Consider the following 20,938-nt stretch of genomic DNA (forward strand, 5'->3'; position numbering starts at 1 on the left):
TGCCGTCGCCGTCGTCGTCGCCGTCGTCACCGTCGTCGTCGTCGTCGTTGTCGTTGTCGTCGTCGTCGTCGTCGTCGTCGTCGTCGTCGTCGTCGTCGTCGTCGTCGTCGTCGCCACTGCTATAGCAGATATAAACATATCGCATGGGGATTTGGCATGGTAGAAGCTTCGTGGGTAGCGTGTAGGTGAACGCGTACGCGAGCTATATTAGTGGGTGTAGTGCGGGACGTGGCGTTACGGTTAGGAGCCACAAATTTGGTCGGTACTTCGGCTGCTTATTAACTCGGGGGCCCGCCCGAGTGGGAATATACTTAAGGCGAATTTACGTGTTACGCTTCCGCTGGTCATACCTTAGATGAACTGCGTCGAGAGAGAAGAAACATGTTGAGCAATGTAATCTCACAAAAGTAAAATGTGTAAATTAAACTTATATGGCAATGTTGGATAATTCTTAATCTTTTTTTTAACGATTGATTAAATTATTATTTTCTTGAGCAGGGTCTTAATACTTAAATAACATTTTTTGATGTGAATTTATGTATATATCCAATTCTACAACTGCACGCCAAAATTATTTTAAACGCGATCTTAAACCGAACTGTAGTAACGTCACAAATTAAATTGCCAAGCAATTTAATAATATTGATGCTAATAAAGGATTTTAAAAAACTGTAAATAGTTTATTGCGAGATATATGTTACCCTAACTAAGTAATATTTTTCGCGATAAATTTATTTAAGGTTTTCAGCAGTTTAACACCCCTATAATATGATATCGGATTGAGAATTTGCTTGTCAATTTAATTTACCTTGTGATATTATTGTAGTAGGTTAATTGTGCGTTTGATAAAGTCTGAAAAAATTTTGAAAATATATATACACAGTGCGACAAATATGTTCCCGGACACGAACCACATCTCAGCAACCAGTGGCAACATCTGTGCGTTCAAACATGCATTTGAAAGGTTTAACATTTCCCTATCTATCTGTCAAAGTTTCATTCATTTTGGTTGACATATAACGAAGATATCACAGTTCATGTTAAACAAGATTTTGGTCGAGGTAGAAATGTCTCTGGAATGATTGATTCTCATTGATTTTTGATCGCTTCTTAATGTGTGTGGAACAAACTTCGCACAAACCTTCGTTTTACCCAAATCTTCATGTAATATGGTTCGAATCGTTTCTCTACTGATATTTAAAGCCTCCTCCATCATTTTTAGTGACGCATTGCGATCGTTTGCAACAAAATTACGTACTTTTTCGATCATTTCGGGTGTTCGAACCAAAATTGGCCGTCCTGATTTTTTGTCATCTTCAAGGGTCTCTCTGCCTTCCAAAAAACGCTTATGCCACTCAAAAACAGCTGTACGACCTAGACATTGATTGCCGTAAATTTGTTGCATCAATCGGAATGTTTCTGATGCACTTTTATCAAGTTTTGCGTTAAATTTAATCACTGCTCTTTGTTCCATATTAAAATTTCTACCTCGACCAAAATCTTGTTTAACATGAACTGTGATATCTTCGTTATATGTCAACCAAAATGAATGAAACTTTGACAGATAGATAGGGAAATGTTAAACCTTTCAAATGCATGTTTGAACGCACAGATGTTGCCACTGGTTGCTGAGATGTGGTTCGTGTCCGGGAACATATTTGTCGCACTGTGTATGGTATATATGCATGTACATTTATTGGATATAGATAATTCACTGAATTATTTAGGCATTGAGAAGATCTAGCTTTGATCGTTATAGGCTTGAATATGCTTATATTTAGTATTTACCTTAATTAGGTTTCTTATTTTTCGCAATAAATTATTTGCAATTTTTTAGATTGGTTATTAACATCAGTATAATTTTGACAATTTAATTTGTGATATTTGGTATAATCCAGTTTGATTTATATGTTTGGGAGATTCTAAAGTCATCTGTTTTATCGATTCAACACCACAGGACTTAGCATGTACGATTTACGTGTCATTGACATATTACTACACACTACTATATCAATATTGCACGCACACATACACATAAATTTTATAAATAACTGGTCGTTCATATTAGATATCTAACATACGTCTTATTCTAAGATTTATTTGTTCATATAATTTAATCAAAACCAAGACTGTTTGTAGATATATAAAGTATGTAAAATTTGTATGTTAAAGCAAATATTGTTACAAGTTGACGCCAGAAGTCAATAAAAAACTGTAATTTTTGACAAAAAATTGACTGATTTAGATTACATCATCGTTTATATTTTAATATTATAAAGAATTTTTAAAGATAGTTAAAAATATATTTATTTGAAAAATAATCGATAAAACACAAATATAGACGACTTAAGGATTTCCTTAAAGATTGAAAATTATTTCGGCGCGCAGTTATAAAACTGGATATGTATATACTAAAATATTATTTAAATATTATTTAAATATTAAATTCCAGCTGAGACCGATAAGGCCTTTTACTTATTGTGTATTCACATTACGGTCAAACATTGTTTTTTTTCTTGAATTACCACTTGGATGATTATTTGGAGTTATAGAATATTTCTGAGAGAAATTAAAAAAACTTTATTTTTTTGTACGTACAAACAAAAATTTAATTATATATCGTGCATGAAATAATTTATAACATAATATAAATTAATATAAGCGAAATAATATGATATAAATTAAAATAAACGAAGAGAGCCATGTTTGGTCAAAGCGGATTTTGATGGGTAATGATTTTTTTGCATAAATTTTTGTTACAATTTTCAGTTTATACAAACTGTGCATTTGTCGATTATTTGTCGATATTGAAATACAGTCTTAGTATAAATTAATTTCTGATGCAATATAATGTAAATTAATTTGTTATCCAACTAATTATTTCTAATGACCTAAGCAAAATCACGTTTAATGTACTAATTATAAATGATTGTTCGGTGCAATTAGTGTAAATCTGCTTTCACTTGCATCCCAACTGACGACTGCTGCGACGTGCGTTTTCGTTGAAATTGTGGACCCTTGAAACGACGGCAGCCGCGGCAGTATTATGCCGGGTTGTCGGCACCATAAAAGCCGTTTCCACGCTTCGCTCGATCCCAAGACCCAAGTAAGATCGATCGATATATATCCAGGATACCGCCACGGTCGCAGAATCGATTCCTTCTGCAGCACGCGCGATCGGGTCAGTGGCCGTTTCTCTGGAAGGCCACGTTTCTGCCGGACGTGGCTACGCTGGGTGATTCCCGAAATATTCTCTCGAAAGAGAGTATCTCGAAGATCTCTCCACGTTTTCGGCATATATGGAAGCGCGTCTTTATGTCGTAAGTGACGTTGCACAGATATTTCGGCCAAATTTGATCAGATAAAATCATGAACCTGGCCAGCATACTTTTCCTTATATCGGAGAGGAAATTTATTTTTATGAAATACGCTACTAGAGTCTCCGTATAAAAATCAAATAATATTATAATGATTTTTTTGCATAAATTTTTTTTACAATTTTCAGTTTATACAGACTGCGCGTCGATTATTTGCCGACATTGAAACACAGTCTTGATGTAAATTAATTTCTGATGCAACAGATATAATGTATAGTAGCTTAATCTATTTAATATTATGCTGATGCAATAGGTATAATGTAAATTAGTCGTTTGATATTACGTTATAAATTTTATTAAATAGCGAATGTCTGAAAAGGGAGGGAAAAAAAAATCGAAGTTATATTAAAAAAATATTAATTTACTAAAACCGTTACACCAGGCAATGTTTTTAACATTATTAAGTTTCGTGAAATTTCTAATCGATAGTTTATTTCGACCACGAGAATGTCATTCCGTAGAATGCAGGCAAATACAGAACAAGTCGCTTGTAAGCGCTTGGCAATATGAGAAATTCGTTCGGGTGGCGTTCGCCATCCAAGCGTCGATCGAGGGATCAATTAACACCCTTTTAATCGAGCGGAGCCGTGATGCCGGCGAACGTGGCACAACAAGGGCGGTCGGTCCTTCGCACAATAGTTCCTCGTCTCTATGGGCGTCGCGACTTTAGAACAATGGGTCCCAATATCGCGCTTGGTGAGTTGCCCGGTCTTACTCACTCTCGGTTCCTGCACTTTGCTTCTCTCTCTCTCTCTCTCTCTCTCTCTCTCTCTTTCTCTTCCTTAGTTTACCTCTTCCTTCGTTTAGACAAAACATCTAGCCTAACCTAGCGTAACTTCGATGAGAAAGGGCGATGATGGTGACGATGACGCCGACTACTCGTTCCGAGCACGTTCTCAATTGGCGTGTTGACGGCCAATGTGCTCTCCCGTCTTTCGCTCCAAATGCTGGCGGATTTAAAACTTCAGAAAAGACGACATATTTTTTTAGGCACCCCACGGTGCGGTCTTTTCAGTCACGAAAACACTTTACACACCTTATTATACCGTATATTAATAATTATAAACTTAAGGCACAAATGTTTGGTACTATTTAAAATTTAGAAACTTGGCTAAAATTGTTGACTTACCTCTATACAATTGCATACTATTATAATATATTAATATCAAGCAGCAGTTAGTTATAAGTTATAGATTATTTTGAAAATTGTTAATATCGCGTGTAAAATCTTTACGGAATAATTACTGTAATATCGCTAAGGATGGCTATTAAAATTAAGTCGAAATGTTCGATCGATTTTTAAGTATGTGGTCAGGAAATGAATAATTATTATGAATTTATTGCTTACTGATTATCGCGATTTTCTTCCTGTTACTTGTCCTTGTCTTTTATTGTTGAAATATTTTGGACCGCTCATCAATAACTCTGCCACTGCATGTAGGACGCCAAACAAAAGTATCGATTGTTCGAGACGAAATTTTGAGGTGACGTGTCTCTCAGCGAATGGACGATTGCCGAGTAGGTAGTTCGACGTTCGAATTTGCAGGAACGACGCGACGCGACGCGACGCCGACCTCGTATCACGGGCGCTCGTAAAAGTCGACTATTTCGGCCGTTTAATGTCGTATTGAGAAATCGTTGTACTTCATCGATACCATCGATGGCAAGTCGATCGGAAATGTCTCACGCGAGGAGAAAATCACACAAGATTGTATTGACGCATCGTGGAATGATTTCTCGCGAAAGTATTATATTGCGATATAAAAGCAATATTATACTGATTACACCTCTAGAATTTGTATACAGAGTGTCTGTAAATAATTCGCCGATATGCGCAAACTGTTAGTTGGTGCGTTTTCGAGATATCGGATTTGCCTAATGACTGAAAGCATTAAAGCGATTGGTTGCGACGCTGTTAACTCTTCAGGAAATGATACGGATAATAGGCAGGATGATAATCTACAATAAGGGCGTAGAACGAAAGAAAATAATTACAAAAGTTGAAGAACATTTATGAACTTAAGTGCGCTGCAAGTAGCTCAGTGTCGTTAGCATAGCTAACAAGTACTTGGGGTAATCGATGCCGCGAGCTCTTAAGCGCGAAGTGACTTCGCGGTTTCTTAAAGATGCATGAGCCGAGTTTCATGACATACTCACGCGTACTACAGTGCGTGGAAAGATTTACGATAAGCTGATACGTCAGGCATCGATGTTTCGCACGCAATGCACGTTGCCCATGTACAGTGCAAATGTGCGGGTTAAAAGAACGGAGGAAATGTGCTGCTGATGCCTTTGCATGCAAAGTTCAAACGAGAAGAATACATAATTCACGTTTAACATTCATCGTTGTACTATTCATCAAAATAATTTGTGTAACTCTGGAATGCTATTGCTATTGAGTGACAAGTGAATATATACGACAGTTATATATTGCTGTCGATATGTAAATTTTACAATTAAAACTGGATTCGCGACTCCATTTATCCATTAAACTGTAATTTGATACTTTGGACTTCTCATTTCCACGGTGACCTTTATCTTAACTATTTGAATCTTTAATTGCATGGATGGAGGGGATTCGTAGATTTCAATGTTGTAGCTGTTTTACTCTAATATATATGCACATCATATTGAAGCACTGAAGACTCAAATTTAGGTTTGTCATTCCGAATGTGTGTGTGTGTGTGTAAACTCTAATTATTATTAGCAATAATTTATGCACTAGTTGGCTCTTATTAGGTTTTTGTTTCACAAATTAACTTGATTGAAGGTTAGAAAATAGGTTACTCTTAATTAATGTAACACAGGTTTTTTTATGTACACGTTTCACACTTTTAATGACAAAGTATTTATAATCTAGATTTTTATAAACACAAATAATCTAATTATTAACTTAAAACGAAAGAAAAAAAAATTCAATCCTAAAATGACATGAAGGAACTGACTAAATCATTAACTTGATTTTCTTTTGTTTGATAATAATGATATTTTAATTGTTAAATTTAAATGGTTAAAGTTAAACGGCAATTTGATGATATATGACTTATGTTTTCGTTGTAAAGTGATAAAGTAATACTTTTTTATTTTTTCATTTTTTCATTCATATTTATGAATTATATATTCATGTTATGGTTAAGCCAGAGATATACGATCGATTTTTATATTACGACCCGGATTACCGCGATACATTCGCAGCGTCACTTTAAGACATGTCGTAAAAGACTCACGATGATCAAAGATGTGGTAATGGCATAAAGTAGTAGCGAAGGTAAGCGCATGTGTAGCATGCAGACGCGGAAGCTGAGAAGCTTCGTTCCACGGATCACCTTTAATATCTTCGGCGATATCTTCGTCCTTATCCATTCCTCTTTCTTAGCACGGTTGGTCCAATCTTCTCTCGCACGGTGATCAGGTACGCTAGCATCGTTGAAACTTTTCCAATCGGGCCGAAAGTTTGTTCCGGTAATTAAAGCCGCATGAATACTCGATGGGCTTACCTATGTCGGTTACCTTCACTACTCTTGCTTACTTTTGAAATCCACCAGAGCGAAGAATGGTTAAAGACGAATCGTCAATTTCGTTCGTGTCCCACTCGTGATTATCTTTGTCGTTGAGAAAAGGATAGAAAGAGAGAAATCTCCGTTTCCGACTCCGTTACGCTCGACAGGCTGCAGATCCGGCTTTCGTCATCGTCGACTATTTTATGAATCAGTAATGAGGAGTATAATTCGATGTAAATCCACGCCGCGTGTCGCTGGCTATAACAATGGCATTTACAATTTATTTGCTAATAGCTAAATAATGTAGTTTGTTTGTCATTAATATCACAATGCTAATTAAATAAAACTGAATTTATCTCTAATTGATAGAGTTAAATCCAAAATTGATTTCGTTACTTTTATTAATGGAAGAAATCGACTGGAAAAGAGATTGAAATTTTACAACATAATCCTAAAATTGTCATTTCAAAAGTTGCTTATAGAGAAAGAACGGAAACATAAAGAAAAAAAAGAAGAAATAGAAAAACATTGTACTTTTATTCTTCTACAACCAAGTTATTACATCAAAATTGCATTTCAAAATTAAATTACAAAATTTTAATAATTCCACACAAAATGTCCACACTCATTTTCTGGGAAACTTTGTTTTTTTTGGGTCATATCATTGTTGTATCGGCCCACTTTAATCCTTTAATAAAACATAATATAACTTTTGTAAAATCTTTTCAATGTTAAAAAGTATGATGTTATTCAATATTAAATATTTTTATTATATTGAAAAATTGCATAGACGTGCATTAATACGTTTCTCTCTCTCTCTCTCTCTCTCTCTACGTAATAATAGTATTTCTAAAATTGAATGTTTCATAAAACAATTGAGGAAAATTTGAATTTAGACCATAAAAAAACTGTGGTTAAAAGGAAGCGTGACGTTTCGTATGCTCGCATGCAGAGCTTGTCCGCGTTGTCCTTGCGCTGTTAATAAAACTAATTTTCTTTTCATTTATACAGCGAAGTCCGAAACTCTCTTAAAGCGAAAGCACGTGTCGCCAGCGAAAATGCACAACAGAAAGCTCATTTTCGTGTCGCAATCATTCCGCAATTCGTTTGAGGCGCACGGAGTCGGAATGTTTCCTTAATTGTCAGGTACACGGTATCCCCGACGTAATGTCTCACGTGGCAAGCCACCTGCGCGAATTTGCAGAGCCGTAAACCATCTAGCTGCTATCGTCTTTGAGATGCTTTGAACCGATCTCACGGTAAGAGTATTGAATTTGCATGTATTTGGTAGCGTGTAGTGTGTTCTGCAGTTCTTGTGAGTACTATACAACTAAGAGAGAGACTTCCTTCCTTCCTTCCTTCCTTCCTTCCCGTCTGCATGCCTGTCGAAACGCCTTCTCGGACCGGATATCCAGGACTCGCAGGATATCGGGGTACACTTGTTACAACCCACTGTTCCCCGATGCTGTCGCCCCGATGTGTTCGCCCCCGCTTCGCTTTATTCGTAAATCTCGCGCATTCGACTCGCCTCGCCTCTGTCCTACCTCGCCTCGTTTGTGCCATTAACGATACAACGAGAAGCGTTGCGGTTCCGCTATATTTCCCTCGGCGGTGATAGTTGTTGTGATTTAGTGTTCTACATCTTGTAGAGCAACGGGAGAAGCAGACGAAGGGAGAAGCAAATGCCGCTAGACGAGTCCGTTCGCTCGTTTACTTTATTTCGACAACGAACGCGTATACTCTCGGCGCTACGCGCTCGAACTCGTCGTGAAAAGGATAAATCTAAATCGCGGCTACCGCAGGATACGGTTCTCTTGTAAATTGTGCTCCGCGCGAATGCCGAGCGATTTTCTAAGTGCAACGGCGATGCTACACTATAACCTACGTCGGCGTTGCATTGCGGCGCCCCGGTACTTTGCGCCGCGCCGTCGAAAGAGGTATAGCGGTGCCGTTATTCGCGGAACAATAATGCAACGTAACCACCTCTCTCTTTCTCTTTCTTTCTCTTTTTCTCCTTCCCGCGTAATGTACTTCCGCCGAAAGCCCCGTGATTGCACGCCAAGTTGCGGTCAGTTCTAGAAACGATGTCCTTTAATTACATTATTAAGCTCGCGACCTCTTTCTGGGATGTTGCTCACATTTTCGGTTGGATCCGCAAACGTTTTTATCGGAACTTGAATATCGAAAAGGCATTATTATTTTCGGATAATTTGTAAAATCCATAATATTGCTATTTCAAATACGGATACAAAAAAAAAACGGGTTTTCTGTAATGAATAATTTTATAGAAATATTATTATATACCCCAGCATAACAATATTAATATAAATCATTTTTCTTTGTTAAAAATAAATTAAATCACTAGAATCGACTATATTAGCGTAAAATGAAACTGCTGTTATTAACAACATTATCTGATTTAAAAAAATATTTAAAAAAGCTTTCTGTTCTTTTGAAGCAGGCTACACATGTGTTATAAATAGTGTAAAATAAAAAATAAAAAAATTAATAAATATTACAAAAATGAAATAAATTGACCTAATAAAGCTTAGCGCAAATCGAGTTTGCAAATTTTCTATGCAAATCGATTGTTTTACTGCTTTTGAAATAAATATTTTATGCACCTCGCATTCTCTCGTTTGCTTCAATGTTTTTTTTTTTAAATACTGGTGTTTAAATTACATTCAGAATAATTTTTTTTGTTACGAGCTGTTTGTTCCCCGGTATTACCTGTTATATTACACGATTTTCAAACGTAGAATCTTTTTCCTGTTTTTCGTATGTAATCGTACTCTACTGAAGGACAGCGAGCTTCTAAAATCTTAAAACTTCCTCACATCTATTCGCGTGACTACTTCTAAACTATTTCGAAAATGTTTCAACAATCACCGTATCGACAACACGCTTTCTCTGTCGAATGAAAGATTAAATATCTATATTTTAACTCGTCTCATGTTGTTTTTTTGAGATATCTCGAAATCTCCATCTGTTCTGCTTTATAGAACCCTAAAACACGAAATTCCGGTTGATAATCCTCTTCGCTCGTAAAATCTTTGGATTTCTCCTCTCGCTCGTTGACGTTATTCTATGTGACCGAGCTTAACACATATTACGAAAGACTTATTCCGACTTTTGAAGTCCCTTAAATCGGCTTTAGGAGAGAACTCGCTCCGTCTCTCTCGGGTGTTCAATTATCATCCGACGAATTCCGAAGTCGGTGCTTGGCAGTGAAATTTTTAATAAACGTCACCTGCGTAACGGTATGAATGAGGAAACCCGTGAAATCTTCGTCTGGTAAACCGGTATAAAATTGACGAAGGTTTACCAAGCGTACCCATACGTGGAATACGTGCGCGTCGACAAACCGGTTCCTCGGACGATCTCGCCCATGGCTCTACAGATGTGTGACAGGAGTCAACGTCTCCGGGATGTCCCCTGCGCCGTAATCTTCGCCGTTGCACAAGCGCGGCTTCTCGCTACAGTGAATCTCGGGAAGGAGTGGCTATGCAAAGAAAGCACGGCACGCCCGACTCGCCTTTATACACGAGGGCTCCCTTAATGCCCTCCCCGGAGTTCTTCATCGCGAGAAATACGCAGCGCGTATAAGTGGCCGGATTATCAGGGAGACTCGGGAAAGCTCCACGTTTTGAATAGGCAAATAGGTTTACTAAATTCCGCGGGATTAAGCGGACACGAGTAAATGAAGCGAGGAGCTAAGTAAGGAAGCTACGCTACACGCGATTGTGTATGTTGCTGGATACGCAACCGCTGAATCCGCTTCATTAATTTGCGCCACATAACAATTAAACCTGCATAACTTTGTGATATGTAAATTGCCGTGCGTGTATGTAGACACAATTTTCGTTCAGTTAATTGCCAATATGGATTTCCCCACGTTATCACCGCCGGTGCTGTTATTAATAGAAAAAAAATTTAGAACTCATTAGAGTGTATACTATTTGGGAAGATCTGGAAACTTGGAATTTTCAAGGGATATTTTTACTTTTGAAAATTAGGGATATTTATGGAATTTTATCGGGACTCGGGGAAATTTTTCGAATTTTACTTTTTTATATTCTATCTATTTTTCTGAAAATACTATTCCCTCGATTATTTTTAATTATAACAAAACATTGACAATCAGTTAGCGATAGGTACGGCATGCCCATCCGCGTATATTCACATATATTTTCATGTGTCTTGTATGTTTTTATTATAAAAAAAAAAAACAATACAATAGTTTACCGATATATATATCATGTTCACTGAGATATAGAGAGTCTCTTTCCTATATTATATTACAAGTTGGCTCAAATCGTTGAAAATAATAGTCTCGTGGAATTCCTCTACTAGTCTTCAATATATAGTTTATTTGCTTTGCTTGCACTTCAATTTTTTTCAAAATCGGATTAAAACATTCTCCTGCTCTTACCTGGAATTTTGAACAAAGATACCTGGAGAATCTGGAAATTTTCAGAGAATTTTTTAATAAGATTTCAGCAAACACTCTGCTCGTGATTAATCAAGTAGTATCAAGTTCTTTTCAAGATGACTTACTGGGTGGGATTTTATCTTATTCTCGAGTAAAATGTTCCGGTCGGTGCGAAAGAGATTCCGTTTCGTTCGATCGAAATATCATTGCGCATTTTACCTGTCAGGCCATTCTCACAGCATCTTTGATGAAATATTGGGATATAAACTTTTTTATGAGATCACTTAACCAAAGTGATCTCTCCTTCGGGATGTATTTTTCAAGAGATCAACCACGTGATATATAAGGCGACAGATTGACAATAAAAAAAAAAAACATCTCAAGTCGACGCGGCATTCTATGCATGGAAAGATGAAGCGCGAAATGTTTTATGCAAAAATTATACAAGAAAAAAACGCTACTTTATATTTTAGAAACCGCACATAATCATGTTCATACATCCAGCACGTGTTCGCTCAATGATTGTCTGCAGCGAGTTTTGCTATGCTTATTACGTGTACCACAAGAACGCAATCGCGTCCCGCAGCTAGAAATATTGTCGTAACGATGCGTGGCCGCAAGATTGCTCATCGGCCACGGACGACAACTAACTACTATAGGCAAAACGAGCCGGGAACTTTTTCCGCATTACCAGAGCTCGGCAGACGCCGACGATCAATGGCGTAACTAGTTGAGAATGAAGGGGAAAAGAATCGCAGCGCCTACAATTTTTGAGGACGCAAAATTACCCAGCTAATATATACGTATGATCCCATACAGAGAAATCCCGGCTTTTCGACTGGAACGAAATCGGCTCGCCATCGTGCCGAATGAATATCTTTATCTTTGGGCTGTCCCTGTAATATATATAATTTGGACATATATATAATTTGGACATTTTATAACGGGATGCAACATTAATTAGTTCTTTAAAGCTGTAGTTTTAGTCGCAATAATTTTTAGCAATTTAGAAAGAGAAAGAAAGAGAGAGAGAGAGAGAGAGAGAGAGGGAGGGGAGGGAGAGACAAACATTTAGGAAATATATTATTCATTTTACTTATCTTATTAAGAGGTTGACTCATCATTTATTTTTATACTCCCTTTGATAATTGTTTTGATACATTTTATCTTTGACTATACTTGAATAGTCACCAATGAAATATTGTGCTATTCTTTTAATAAAACATCTTTTAATTGCTTGTATAAATCTTTTTCTCCACTATCATCTTCAAAATTGGCATCCGTTCTCCAAAACTTCAATATATTTTTCCTGGCCAGTGCAATCGCCTTTAAATATTATTTGTAGTTTTGAAGAGCAAAGTGAGGAATAAATTTCCTCCTTTAATATCTTTGAAGTAATTAGAAGATGTTCTGCTAGGAGAATAGTATACAGTATTATACTATAGCAGTTATTCTACTCAAGTATGCATAACTTATTTATTTTAATAAGAATGAAATTTGTATTAACAAATGGTAGGTCAATTTTTCTATTATCAGATAGCTAATACATTTCTTAGATGTTCATTTTATTCTATTCTCTGTACGTGTTAAGAAGAAGAAAAAAGAAGGTGTTTTTAAGAAACCTGGTGTTTTGTGGCCATGCAGTTCTAGTTACGTCACTGCCGCCAATTTTTCCGGACGCATGTTAGAAGGACGGCGAGATGTCGTACTCTTTGCGGTTCCTTCTCAGCTGGATGCAATGGGGCGTTCACGGCACGATGGCGAGCCGATTTCGTTCCAGTCGAGAAGCCGGGAAAAACGAGAATCGATTCGTAGTTACGGCAGAACATGGACGCGCTCGTTTCGCTCCGTGAGGCGATCGCTGCGGATCGGCACGACCGATGTCGAAGAGAGCCCGATCGTGGTAAGTGCTCGAAGAGCATTCGGAACTTTCGTTGAGAAAGAATTTTTACGCCGATGTAACCTACAAACCGTAACTGAGCTAGTTGTAGCTACTTAAGGTGTTAACATAACATAACGACGATATGTCCATGTTTTTACACGCAGCGATCATATTATAAGTCTTTAAATATTATACGTATCATGCATCCTCGATTACTGATACACCTATCTCACTTTAAGTTCCAAAAGTGTGTACTAGTTCAGTCACAGAAAAAACAGACTTATTATATCGGCGATGTCTTCAAACTATTCCTCAAATTATTGTGACAACACTGACGACACTAATTTCACAATTAATTGTCGAAATAAAAATATGAATGAAATGAAATAATGAGAATGCATGCATAAAACCACGTGAATTCACAATTTTGAACATTCGACCGACAGTTTGAAGAAATTATAATGATGGACTGTTCGCCAATTTGTTCTATGATTGTATATTTGATATATCGTATTTTATGAAATTATGAGTCATTTGCACAAATAATTATTTAAACTAACAATTAAAATTGCACGATGAAAAGCGAATTGTTATTCCTCTTTATTATGCTGAAGTCTCTTGAAGTAATATCAATTTTGTAAAACCTCTAAGTGTGCTTGTTACGGTTTATTTAAACGATTTTGTTTATATAGAATAAAAATAACTTTTTTGTAAAATAATATTATTAATAATTTTTTTTATTTCGAATCACATATACAGTGACATAGTCGTTATATAAAATCGTTATTAGCAACTAAATTGTTGAATATATTAAATAACATTAGAGTACCTTCAAAAGCATAATTGTATGTTAATTAAGAGAAACGTAAATGAACATGTAGATTGAAAATACAAGTGCAAAAAATGGACGACACAAGTAAGCGGGGATGCATGCGTTATGTATCAAATTATATTCATTGCTAGAATAGTCGATGGAACTGCAAATGCACCTCGACATTTGCTTTATGTCATATTAATATTTCGGTCGCCGCGAAACAGAAAATTACCTCATTTGTAGCAAATTGCTGCTATATATATCACCTGCCTCTATAACGTCGAATTATTTGACAGAAAAATTGTAGTTTACCGATAAAAGCAAACATAATCCATTGTATATATAAAAAGCGCAGTAATGGAGTTTTTAACGCCCGTAACTCGGCTGGCTATAGCGAATTGGATCGACTCGAAAGTTTCGGAAATATGGAGATAATATTGTGAATGAAAATGAAGATAATGCGTGAGGAGAGCGTTTTCATAATTCCTGCTGATAGAAATTACGCACTAATAACGTAACAGTTGTGCATTATGGTTTAAAAGGACAAAGTAGCTGAACGCAGTATGCATTTAAAAATACAAAAACGAGGAGGGACGAAATATATTTATATTCTAAATCGAATCTGATATATACGCACGCGAATATATACAATTAAATAGCTTTTGTTATTTTATATATGCAACATTTTGAAAATTTTCGACATTGTGACATACATTCTTTTGCTCACTTAAGTGTGAGAAATTACAATAATTGTACTACAATTGCCCATCTGCAATTTTGTCTCGTGCGTGGATCGGAACGTTTTTGAAATGTTATAATTTTATATCAGTTATTAATTACGTGCATAGTAATATTTGTCATTCGCGATGATAAATGTTACCAAGAGATATGCAAATAAAGTCACATTGCGCCCATTAATTTCTCAATATACAATTCACAAGTAAATGTAGAAATGTGTCAATGCGTTTTCACTATATATTCGTTGACATTCGCTCCACATACGAAAATGAATTTCACAGATTTATTCGTGCGTTCTTCAATTCTGAAAGAATATGAAAGTCCAATTTGTGATTCTCGATATGACTGACTTAAAAACTACATTTATCTGCATAATAAAGATCACGCATATTTTCGAATATAAAATTCTGATCTCTTTACTAGATCTCTATGTTCTTTAACATACATCGACTATGTTTATTATTCGTCTAAAAAATACGGCTATAGATTTAATACCATACGGTGTTTATATAATTCTCACTTAATTCTGTTGATATGAAGTATGGATTTAGCACCGTGGGTTTCCAAATCCACATCATGATTGATATAACACTAAGATTGTCCCAATTCCACTTTAAACACTCTGAAAAATGTATACTCTAAAAAATATGTGTGGATTTAACACCATGCAGGATGCTTATAAATTCTCACCGTATTAGCTTTGATATAAACATCAGGAGTTTTTAAATCCATCCCTTAACAGAAAGAATTAGCTTAATCAAGCAGTTCTCGGTCTTAGAGGTCTCTACAGAAAAATATATACTGTACGCAAGTAATAATGACTTCTTCCAAGTATTTTAAAAGTTCATATATCCGCAAATCTGTTATAAGTTCATCACAAGCATCCGATTTATTCAAAATATATTTTGAATTCTAGAAAATTTAATACTTCTCAATCAAGAACGTTAAATTAAATAAAAAATTCGATTTACTTAAAAAGAATTTTTCCTTCGCTTGAATCAAATATCTTATTTATTTGTAGTAAGAAAATTACGGTTATAATCTTAACGAAAAAAATAATTCTTTTGTTATTATTGCTTTTTATTTTTTCAGTTTTAATTTATATTTTTGCTATTTTGCGTACTCATATTTTATCTCATTAACTACAATTAATTATTGAAAAACGCATCGCATCGCCGGTAAGATTTGAACCTACGATCCCTAGAACGGTAAACCTAATATATTTACGCTGAGCTACAATTGTGATCGAGTCATTGCCAACGGTATATTCCTACTATAATCATTCTTAATTTCATGATGACAGTTTCATATTATGAATATTTGATGAGGTTACATGGAAACGAAATAATATGCTGGTATTTATTAATTCAAAATAATTAGGATAAATATTATATAAAAAAACACATTATGGAACAATATAAAAATCATGTTGCATTATGTTGCATGCACAATTTGATCCCAAAATAAATATTTATTTAAATTAAAAATATGAATTATTTTAAACAAGAAAAAAATTTCTTGTTTCTAAACTATGTTTCGCTTTTCCTAAATCTGTTGTATAAAATTGAAAGAAATATACCAAATTTTTCTGACCAAATAAATTTTCTTACATCAATATATTATTAAATATTCAAGTTAATCAAATCTGACTTTTCTTCGATAAAATTTTATAATATACTTCAAAAGAGAATAAATTGTTATTTCGAATATATGATATTGAGTATTTTTAAAACTTGAATACATTTTAAGACTACTAGCAAGAAAATATTCTTTATTGAAAGTAACCGTTACTTAAAAGAAGAAAAGTAAAATAAATAATTGCCTTTCTTGGCAATAGAATGATATTTTTCTGTGTGTAGTATTCTTCAGATCAATTTAGAAATAAGATGTAAATTTCAATATCGGAAAACAATAGTATGTTTGCCGGAGTTTGTTGAATCGTTTAAAAATTTAACGTCATGAAACATTCGAAAGAAATAGAAGACTGTCGCAATAAATGATGTTTTCCGGTCTTTGAGAGTTTTATTGCCTTCCCTTACCTGGTTAAAGATTAATATTAACACAGTGAAAATTAAATTAGCACCGCTTACTTTTAAATCCACACCTTTATGTGTTGAGGTGTACATCTTGTTTATATAGTTTATTGGCAGTAAGCACATTTGCGATTCCGCAGTAATGCAGGTATTTTGTTACTTTGGATGGTAAAGAAAGAAATAACGTGAATCTGAGAGTTAACGACTCGTTCCCGATGGTTCGGGCGAAATAGAGCGCACGCGTCCAAATTGCTCGTACATCCTCGTACGTATATCCTTCGGGACGGCCGCGGCCCGAAGTCGGGAAGCGAAGAGCGTGACGCGGGAGAGGACCGACCGATCGAAGATTCGAAACGCAACCGAGCGGCACACGACGACTAGGAGAGCGAGCAAAACGGCGAGCTTCGGTTCTCATAGCACGTGGTACAGTAACGGCCGCGCGGAATCTAATGAAGGGATGTCTAGGGAGCAGTTTAAGCAGTTTCGCCTAATCTAACTGCCGCGGTCGCCGCGGAGAGAGAAGCTACGTGGCTTTTGCTGGGCCGCGATAGCGGTAACTCGCGGATGTAAAGGGAAGAAAGGAGCGAAACGAATCCTATTCGTGAGAAAGTAGTCGTGAAGGGGGGCAACGAGCAAGAACGAATTTGGAGCGCGATAAGGTTGCGATGCCGATACAGATACGCGACTACGTTTGACCTTTGCAACTTGGGGAAGAATTTATTCTTCCCCGTTCCTTATACATATATATATTAATTATTGATGATTTTGTTCCATCTATTTAATTACTTGTATTATAATATAATTTTAAAACTTTTTCCACTAAAAATCGAGAAGAGTAAATGATTGTACTATTTGGGAAGTAAGTAAGTATATATTGTATATACCTATTTTTGAATTAACTCTTCTACAATTATTTCCTAATTAAGAAAAGTAATTAATAATGTTATCTATTATTTATTTGTTAAATATTACATAAAAATGATATATTTATGATAATAATATCATCACAAACGTTATTTTACGTTTATTTTACGTCATTATTTACAGTCCATTGAAGTCAAATGACGAGAAATATTTTTAAATCATCATTATACGAGTATAAGGATGACATTTTGCTACCTGGATAGCATTGCGCAGATCATATAAAATTAAATAGGGATTTTTTAATTACAATTACTCGAGAGACAGTTTATCTTGACTTATTTAAGAAAATATCCACCGTCTATCGATTGATAAAAAAAAGTCTATAGTCAAATTAAGAAACAAAGATATGCAGGCTGTGCACTGTTTAAATTACATGTTCATATATAGAGAAGCATCAAAGAACGAAGAATAGCAATGGCGAGCAAATGACACTTTATTTAATCGAAATGTTTCGACCGCGCGGGTCGAAATAAACTGTACTGTCGCGTGGACGACGCATCGACGTACATAATTTAATGTCGAAATAACGTCGACGTTGCACTGCGCTAAAAATTTTCAATTTCCAATGAGCGTTGCCGCCGCGACGCGGTAACACATAATTGATGTGGGCCTCCGTAATTCAAACTATTTCGCCGTAAATTACGCGTGAGGGATATTCGTAATAACAATAATTACAATAATCTGATGGAGACTGGCACGGATATCGGCACAGAAGCAAATGCAATTAGCGCACGCCACATTGGACCGAGGGTATCTGAAATTGATGAGCTAGTTAGATAGGTTCTCGGCACGCTGGATTTAGGTATAGAGCTTGGTAACGTTGCGTCGCTGACCGAAAACTACCGTCGCAAGAAATTTGCATGTACTAAACCCTGAGTGCACATTGCTGCGCGGCTTGAAACGGCAGCCGCAGATCAAGTGTCGCGTAATAATCCTCGATCCGAGTAAAATTTTATGCAGTCTATAATTGTGCGCCAGCATTCAATTTGTAAAAAACGTAACAATAATGTAACGATAATACATTACTTAACTATTTTCGTCTTCGGTGCGCTCTCTCGCCTCAATATATTCACTCCCAATCAATATTTCACGCGTTGCTGATCCCATCAATTATTTTTATCGTAACGTTACCTTTCTATTCTATCCACTTGAAAGTTAACGATCTCTTGAGCAGAAAGCGACGGAATTTCTTATAGGAGATGTCAATCCTATAAGACTCCTATTTCCATAAATTTTTATCATCTCGGACGCGCGATTCCGTTGCAACATAAAAGCAAACGGCGTCTAAAAATGTGAGAAGAGGTGACTGATCTACGCGCGCAATTGTCGAAAACTCTATCGTGATCTCGGCAAAGGTAGCAATGCGAAGGCAGAGAGATCAAAGAGTGATATCTGGCTCGTTTGCGCTTTTTTTTTTTACACTTGGCAGTAGCGTGCACTATCATCTGCAATGCATATTATTCGTATATACGCGCGAAATTCTCGTTCCATTAACGTTATGCGACGGTGTACAAAGAGAGTCTTGAACATGACAATGTCGAACACATGGCGATGCTCTCTTTCTCGCGCGATACAAAATATTTTGACACAGTGCCGAGCATAAGATGTTATTCGACGCGTTCCACTTTCGCGCTAAAACTTTTACACCAGGAATATTCGCGTCTCTATAAAGTTGAAAATGATTAAATAAAACACATTAGCTTATTGCGTTCCATATCCATTCCCATACCAAAGTAGTCAAATAGTACAACTGTTACTAATGAAATGTTGCTTCTTTTCCCTCAGAATATAAATTGGGAGTTTATATATAAAACGTGATAAGTTGATGAACATATTATGAAGCTGGTATATATAGCTTGCATATGTGTTTGATATGAATATTTTAGGGCTTATTTTTTTATAAGGATATTCTTTGGCTATACAATATCAGTTAAAAGTATCAATTAAACAATTAGCCAAAAAAGCTAATATCACAATTATTCGAAAAATTTTACAAAAATCAAAACAATATTTAATTTGGCTTATAACTTTTTTTATGCAGCAAAATGAGTTAAAACGAGACCTCTGTTAAATAACTTTTAAACTAATAAGAGAATTGTGTTTAAAATTTACATTCAGACGTAGTAATAGAACAATCTACGAAATTTTTATGTTTTTAGCATTTATAAGATTTTGTTTTATTAAGGTTTAATTCCACCAATAACAGATTGACTTTAATCTCGATCGAATTTGTTCTTCATTGTTTTTTAATTTTTAGAACTAGAGAGAGAAAAAGAGTAAAAGTAAGCCGAACCGAGAACTGGTTGAAACGAGCATTAAAAGACCACATTTTTATTCGTGTCACATAATGGTATATTAACTGTCATATACGGATTTCATGACTTAGTTCTCTTCGATTACATCCTTTTATTTGTTTACGTTGCTTCTCTATCAACCTGTTTCATGATGTATCACGCTAGCGTAACGCTTTGTCAAACTGTCGCCCAAGTATTGCTTTCTATGAGGACCCACCAATGGTTTCTCCAATATTTCAATTCAATATCGTTACATTCTCGCCAACTTGACAATTCCTGTCCAATGTTTTTCAATTATTCGGTGCAGAAATAGAGATGTACACTTAATTCGCTGAAATCACAATTTCGCGCTCGGCACAATGGAGGCTCGCGAACAAGAAGATTTACCGACGACATTCACCGTGTGAGTTATGTCATTAATTAAATCTACATTTGAAAATGCAATAGGAGATTGTATCTCTCTCTTTGCATGCCCTAAAAATGGACTATTCATCGCTTGCGCGAAGTCAGAAGCGGCTGGGTTTATTGGACGTTTCCCCTGGCGCAGTTCTTTTTATTTTCGAGTTCCTCCGTAACGTGTCTCACGAAGGTTTTCGAGGAGCGCTCATGGTTTTTACATATACACATATTTCTGAGACGCTGTACACGGAACGAATCCACTTACGACGCACCATACTCTTCCCATTTCCTTACCCTCGATCGAGATGTGCCAAACAAGATTTGATGTTTTTCCGAAAGATTTTTTGTCATCTATAATACATGCGCGTTACGTACATGTGACTGAGCAGCCAGGCATAAATATGTATTTGCGTAAGTCACTTTAGTAAAAAATCCGAGGGTACTAAAACTTCATCAATAATGAAAGAAAGTACTATCTGTGCTAAGGCGCGGAAAAATGAGTGAGTGAGAGAGAGAGAGAGAGAGAGAGAGAGAGAGAGAGAGAG

The 20,938-nt window shown here is 35.9% G+C and overlaps 1 protein-coding gene across 1 annotated transcript; it reads right to left on the reverse strand.

The window, feature by feature from the left end:
- Nucleotides 1-991: 991 nt before the first annotated feature.
- On the reverse strand, nt 992-1,648 carry LOC108756740 (putative uncharacterized protein FLJ37770). Its single transcript, XM_018500765.1, has 2 exons — nt 1,142-1,648; nt 992-1,073 (listed from the first exon to the last, which is right to left on the reverse strand). Exons 1-2 carry the CDS (start codon nt 1,472-1,474, stop codon nt 1,041-1,043), a joined length of 366 nt encoding a protein of 121 aa, XP_018356267.1. The 5' UTR covers nt 1,475-1,648; the 3' UTR covers nt 992-1,040.
- Nucleotides 1,649-20,938: the final 19,290 nt, after the last annotated feature.

This window comes from Trachymyrmex septentrionalis, unplaced genomic scaffold, assembly GCF_001594115.1.
Source record: "Trachymyrmex septentrionalis isolate Tsep2-gDNA-1 unplaced genomic scaffold, Tsep1.0 scaffold13, whole genome shotgun sequence".
Lineage (NCBI taxonomy): Eukaryota > Metazoa > Arthropoda > Insecta > Hymenoptera > Formicidae > Trachymyrmex > Trachymyrmex septentrionalis.

Coding starts and splice junctions, on each gene's coding strand:
- LOC108756740 (XM_018500765.1), bottom strand. CDS start 1,474: ATGGAACAAAGAGCAGTGATTAAATTTAACGCAAAACTTGATAAAAGT. Junction 1,074..1,141: donor AAGATTTGGGTAAAACGAAG/GTTTGTGCGAAG, acceptor CAATCATTCCAG/AGACATTTCTACCTCGACCA.